General features: G+C 51.4%; 1 protein-coding gene across 4 annotated transcripts in view; it reads right to left on the minus strand.

Annotated features, from left to right (window-relative positions):
- LOC111153957 (sortilin related receptor 1) overlaps window positions 1–6,000 on the minus strand; it is a 160,341-nt gene that overhangs the window by 19,595 nt on the left and 134,746 nt on the right. For all 4 annotated transcript variants that reach the window (XM_022513310.1, XM_022513308.1, XM_022513309.1 and 1 more), the window contains exons 33-38: window positions 4,934–5,065; window positions 3,869–3,995; window positions 3,532–3,701; window positions 3,084–3,196; window positions 2,751–2,855; window positions 1,649–1,721 (exon numbers count right to left, since the gene is read on the minus strand). In XM_022513310.1, the coding sequence (XP_022369018.1) occupies window positions 1,649–1,721; window positions 2,751–2,855; window positions 3,084–3,196; window positions 3,532–3,701; window positions 3,869–3,995; window positions 4,934–5,065 (720 nt within the window). The remainder of the gene's footprint in view (window positions 1–1,648; window positions 1,722–2,750; window positions 2,856–3,083; window positions 3,197–3,531; window positions 3,702–3,868; window positions 3,996–4,933; window positions 5,066–6,000) is intronic.

A 6,000-nucleotide genomic window follows, 5' to 3' on the forward strand; every position in this document is an offset into this window, starting at 1 on the left:
CCACGGTGACTGGGGATGGGTCACAATCCTTCCCAAAGCCCAGTTTCCTCAGCTACACAACGAGCGTAAGAATACCTATAGGATGCATAAGGATTCAAGGAGATCGAATCACCTAAAACAGGAAGCACGGTGCTTAGCACAGACATGCTCGGTCCATGGCTGCTTCTCTTGTTGTTGCTAGGAATCCCCCACCTCCACTAATGCACGGGGTGCTTCTGGCGGATGTCACTGCTGCGTGTGTCCTCTGTGTGCCGTCATGGCGACACAGGCTCCCAGAAAGAACACAGCGCGCACTTTCTGACTCCGCACACTGACTGAGGCCTGGACGGGCCCTAACCAACATCCGTCCAAAGAGCAGGGGCTCACCAGCAAAATCCGACAAAAGAAGTCTAAGAGACCTTCCACGGCAGGTGTGACCTGTGTCCAAGGAATTCGAGGTACATGTCTTATTGCTGACCTTCCAGTGTCCCTTCTTCTCGGTGTGTATGTTTTGATCGATTTTGTAGAGGGAAATGACAACACAATCAAAACGCAAGGAGAGTGCGTACTCCGTATGCCTCTTCTAATGACTCCCCAGCGCCCTGTTACAAACGCTGGCCGGCTTCACTAAGTTTGGCTGCCTCCTGCCTGATCTCGAGGAGCCCAAATGTTATAGTGACTCTCCATAAGCCACAGCCTCTCACAGGCTCAGGCTAAGGTAAAACAAACCCACCGCACGTGACACCTCACTCCGGGATCGGAAGCCACGAGTGCCAGGGCTAAGTTCGAGAAGCACTTGAGAAAGCGAGCTACAGTCCGTCTCCCCGAGTGTGCTGGAAGCCTTCCTTTTAATTGCTTTAATTCACTCCTTCGTCAGCGATCTCACTGGCTCCTCCCTGACACCCGTGGGAGAGTGAAGGAAAGCACAACAGACCCTGCCCTCTCAAGGCACAGATGCAAGCTGGACCCGAGCAGTGGGAGCAGGCGTCTCAGCCCAGGGGAAGCCGGGCGGCCTGGTGGCTAAAGGCACAGGCTTCGGACTCAGGAGGATCGGGCTCCGATCCCCACTCTCTGCCGTTTACCGACTGTGTGGGAAGTGCCTTAACTTCCTTCTAGCTCCTTATCTGTCCTTATAGCTGTCTGGAGGCTGCTAAGGGTTCAGTGAGATGGGCCGACGTATGCAGTGAATACAAGCATGGCCCTCGGCGAGCAGTCGGCTATCACTGATGTCACCTCTAGTGCTAGAAACTTCCATCTACGCATCGTGTGTCGGTGCCACGGGGGAAGTTACACGTGTCAGCAGAGTGCTCTTAGAAATGCCATCAACAGACACATACACAACCATGTCTGTCTGTCGTGAGAAGGAAGGACTCCTTTATTCCGCAGTACTGCGCGTGAGCCCAAGAGCTGGGCATGGCAGCCTCTGGAAATCTCCTTGTCTGTCCACACCTCGAGAAATGCTCGGCTCTAGAAGAAGTACCTTCGACAGGCCCCGGAGAAACTCTGTATCTGAAGCTCTACGGAAATCCCTGGAAATGTGTACGTGTTGGAGGGGGAGGAGGGTGCCTGAAATTTTCTCATCTATGCCTCTCCGCTTCCCAGTCGCACTGAAAGTCACTTCCAAAGGGTTTCTATCTTCTCTCAACCTGCAAACGCTGGAATCGTTTACCTTTGCCTTTGACGGTGGTGATGGATTTAGAACCGCTCCAGTTTCCTACTCCACGGCTCGTCACCGCAGCCACCTTTCCAAATCAGAGCGTGAGTTAGTATAAAATAAGGGCACTACAGCATACGGCGAGGGTTCGGAAGGAGCTGCAGGGCTGAGACTCGGGCATGAGGGTGGCAAACGGTTTATGCAGACAGATCCCCGACACTCAGAGGCCCCAGCAACTGCGAAAACGGGGGGTTGGAGACAACGGGAGGGGGCGGAGCGGGGGAGGAGAGGGTGTGGGATCTGGGCAGAGGGAGCTGTGATGGTGTAGACACAATGGATTTCTGCTGATTGATAGCGCTCAGGTTCTTCTATATCGTGTGGGGGCGGGGGGAGCCTGTGGGTCCCTGCAGCCCCACATAAACATACATGTATGTGAGAAAGAGGACTGAGAAAATCATCAGTATCATGGAGTCTGTGTACACAGTTAATGGTCCCAACAAACACAGTCGGCGCGAAAGCTCTTTTCTGCTAAAGGTATTGATACCATATTGCATAAGATCCCCACAACAGCAGCTTCTAAATGCTACTTACCATAGCTCTGCCCACCCTGCAGCTAAAGAGAAGCAGAAAAGCGGGAGGTGTTAAGAGTAGAGAGGTGCAGGGGCGCCTGGGTGGCTCAGCGGGTTAAGCCTCTGCCTTCGGCTCAGGTCCTGATCCCGGGGTCCTGGGATCGAGTCCCGCATCGGGCTCTGTGCTCAGCAGGGAGCCTGCTTCCCTTCCTCTCTCTCTGCCTGCCTCTCTGCCTACTTGTGATCTCTGTCTGTCAAATAAATAAATAAAATCTTTAAAAAAAAAAAAAGAGTACAGAGCTGGAACACTAGCAGAAAACCTGCGTGAAAAGCAGGTAAAGCTGCATTACCATAAATTCTCGGTTATCTGAGGGAGATGTGATTTCAAGTTCTCTGGGGCACTTGTTTAAGAGACTGAAATGATGATGAGCTCCCAGGGCAAGGGGGTAGGTGTTTAGCGGACTACCAGCACATATCTCATAAAGGTCAGCCTGGCGTTCTCCTGTGCTGAGACTACCCAGCTGGCTGAGACGGGGGCTGACACTCACTCTGACGGTGTATGGAGCGTTGACCAGTAAATTCTTTATTTCCGTAAAGTTACTAGCAGCCCTCTGGGAGGCCCACATCTTGGAACCACTCCTGCTGTATTCCACCTAAAGTGAAAAGAAAAAATTATTAGTAAGGTAACCGATCGTCTGGGACATCCTGATACCTTACAAGGAGGCAGGAGGAGAGAGGGAAAGATGCAAAACGTTCTGATGGGTGGACTATTTACCCGGCAATACCAAATCAAGTCCTAGCCATTCAGAACACGGCCCTGGTAGACCCAGAGATCCGCTCACCCGGATACACGTGGCATGCCGCTCCTAGAAGTTACTTACAATGTACTCTCGAATGAGGCCATGGGAGTGGGTGGGAGGAATCCAGTGGGCCACAATCACGCCTTCCTCTTCCCTGTGGAGTGACAGCTGGAGATTTTGCGGGGCGTCTGGCACTAGGAAAGAGTCAACTCAGGGTTAAAACCCATCTGCATACTGGTAAATGGGAGGAACATCCCTGAGATTGAAACAAAGACTAGAAAGAATCCAGGGACAGCACTGGGACCAATCCACTAGTAAAGGCTGTAAGTTTGGTCTTCACCTCGATAAACCTTTCCTCTCTTCCAGAATGAGAGGCATGCTGGGCACACATAAGATCGTGGCTTAGTTCTTCTCTATACATGCAGCCCATGTCATTAGGCTCCCACACTCCTAAGTGTCCTTGGGAAACTCTCTGCAAATCCCACAGAAGGTCCTGCACACACCATCAACAGAAACTAAGAACACTTACGTCCTTCTGGCGTCCGCAGAGTCACAAAGTCGTTGGTGTTATGCACTTTGCTGAGGCACTGGACCTGCACTTTGACCTGGTATGTGGTGTCTGGCTTCAAGACTTTTAATATGGTGTTGGTTTTATTGCTGTGCGTCTCCACAGTCTTCCAGATACCCTCCCCAACCATCCTGGCCGAAAGAAGAAAGACACCGTCAAATCAGAGCAGCGTGGGCTCGCAGGGGACGCCCGGGCTCAGTTAAGGAAGAGTCGCTCTGTGAGCACCACGGGAGTTTGCAAAATGTCCAGGGCTGGTAAGAACACTGTTTTCTTCTCTCGCGGCCAAGATGGGACCCACCTGTAGTAGATGTTATATACACAAGCAGCAGAAGGCATTTTCTTGGGCCGCGTCCAGGTCAATGTTACGTCCCCAGAGAAGTCAGCCGTCCACTGAAGATTCTGAACTTTGTATACAGTTAGTTCGTCTAGAGACATGAAGCGGGGAAGAGAAAGAAAGTGGGATCTCAGAAATCCTTAGAGGTCCCGTGATGTTTGGGGGGACCTACCATGATCTAGGTTGTCAGGCCATGGTCAGCATCTTAAGACATTCCAGGAAAAAAAAAAAAAAAAAAAATAGAGAGTTCAAACCTTCCTATACGACCTTGCCCAGGGTCTCCTAAATTTCCAGTCCCAGCATTTCCCTTGCATTTCTCTTCCATGTCTACAAAGAGATAAGCCTGCTTCCTCAAGAGGGAATTCTACAGATCCAGGGATGACATCACAGCAGGGTCCATTACTGCGACAGACTGAATGTGGGTGTCCCCCAAAATTCAAATCCTGAAACCCAATCCCCAACATGATGGGGTTAGGAAGCGGGGCCTTTGGGCGGTGATCAGATCATAAGGATGGAGTCTCATGAATGAGATCAGTATCCTCATAAAAGTGACCCCAGAGAGCTCCCTCACCCCTTCCGCTGTGGTAGGACACAGGGAAGCCAGCTGTCTATGAACGAGGAAGCAGGCCCTCACCAGACGTGGAATCTGCTGATGCTCTGGTCTCGGGCTTCCAGCCTCTAGAACTGAGAGAAGTTTCTGTTGTTCATAAGCCCTTCAGTCTGTGGGGTTCTGTTAATAGCATTTCCAGAAGACTAGGACAATTACTAAAGGCCCTCCAGACAGAAGGACTGCGTTGACCCCGCCACAAAGCCTGAGGTTCTGGGATCGTGGTGCACCCGCACGAAGTGGGCCATCACAGAAAACAAACCCAAGACCAGCGCTTCCCTCACAGAGATGAGGCCCAGCTACCTCAGAGGCAAGACGAGCCCCCCTTCACCGGGCGCTCCAAAACTGGGCAAGAAGCGGCTTCCCCTGCAGACCGAGGAAAGGCTCACAAGGTTCACAAGGGCCCCAGGGGTGGCACTCACCGCTGCAGGCCCTCTCGTCGCTCTCGTCCGAGCAGTCCAGGAAGCCATCACAGCGCTCGGAGAGCACGATGCACGCCTCGCCATCCTCACACTTGAACTCCCTGCTCATACAGGTCAAGGTGCTGTGCGTGGCTGCAACAGAGGGAAGGGCGCGTTGTGGTAACGGCCGAGCATGTTCAGGGGAAGTGGTCTGTGCTCATCAGCTTCTCATTCGAAATACGCCTCTGGAATGAGGACCAGTAACCCCTTGGTGGCGCTGGGACACCTCCTTATCTGACAGGAGCACAGGAATCTGCCTCCAGGAAAGGGAAGAGCTTTGGGGTCAAATGATCGAAAGAGGACAGAGTAATTTACAGGCTCCATGGTGATGCGCTGGCATCGGTCATTGGGATGCAGGCCAAGAAATGGTGCCGTGTTCTCATGAGAGAACCAGCACAGCCAACAGGAATGGATAATGGATCCAGAGATGCAATCCCAGAAATGAAAAGATACAGGGGGTTGGGGTGGGGTGCAATGTTTTAACAACTGTTCTCAAGCAGCGAGGGCTCACGTGAAGGAAGAATTAAGACTTTGCACGTCATTAGAGTAGAGGCACAGATTTCAATTAAATACACTTTTGAAAGAGCTCTCGAGTATAGTAATTGTCAATAAAAGAAAGGAAATGTGAAGCTTTTTACAAACTACAATCCCTCATCTCCTGGAAAATCATTGTATTAAAGAGCTCAGTGACATGCTGAGCTGAAATTGGTTTGCCTTGGGGAGGTAGGGGGTGGTTTGGTTACAAATAAATAAAATTGCACTAGAGCATTTAGAAAACGTTGGAGACTCACTAGTATAAGAAAACCAAGATGGAATTCATCCTTCCATCTATCTACCCATCTACGCACCCATTCACCCACTTACCCACCCATTCAACCAGCCACCCATTATCACCCACCCCCCCATCGAAACACCCATCCATCCATCCATCTCCCCCTTCATTATTCATCGACCCATCCATTCATCCACTCACCCACCCAGCCATCCATCTATCCAACCACCCATCTTCTCAACCATCTACCCATCCA

Source organism: Enhydra lutris, unplaced genomic scaffold (genome assembly GCF_002288905.1).
Source record: "Enhydra lutris kenyoni isolate GAN:26980312 unplaced genomic scaffold, ASM228890v2 scaffoldscaffold34, whole genome shotgun sequence".
Taxonomy (NCBI): Eukaryota; Metazoa; Chordata; class Mammalia; order Carnivora; family Mustelidae; genus Enhydra; species Enhydra lutris.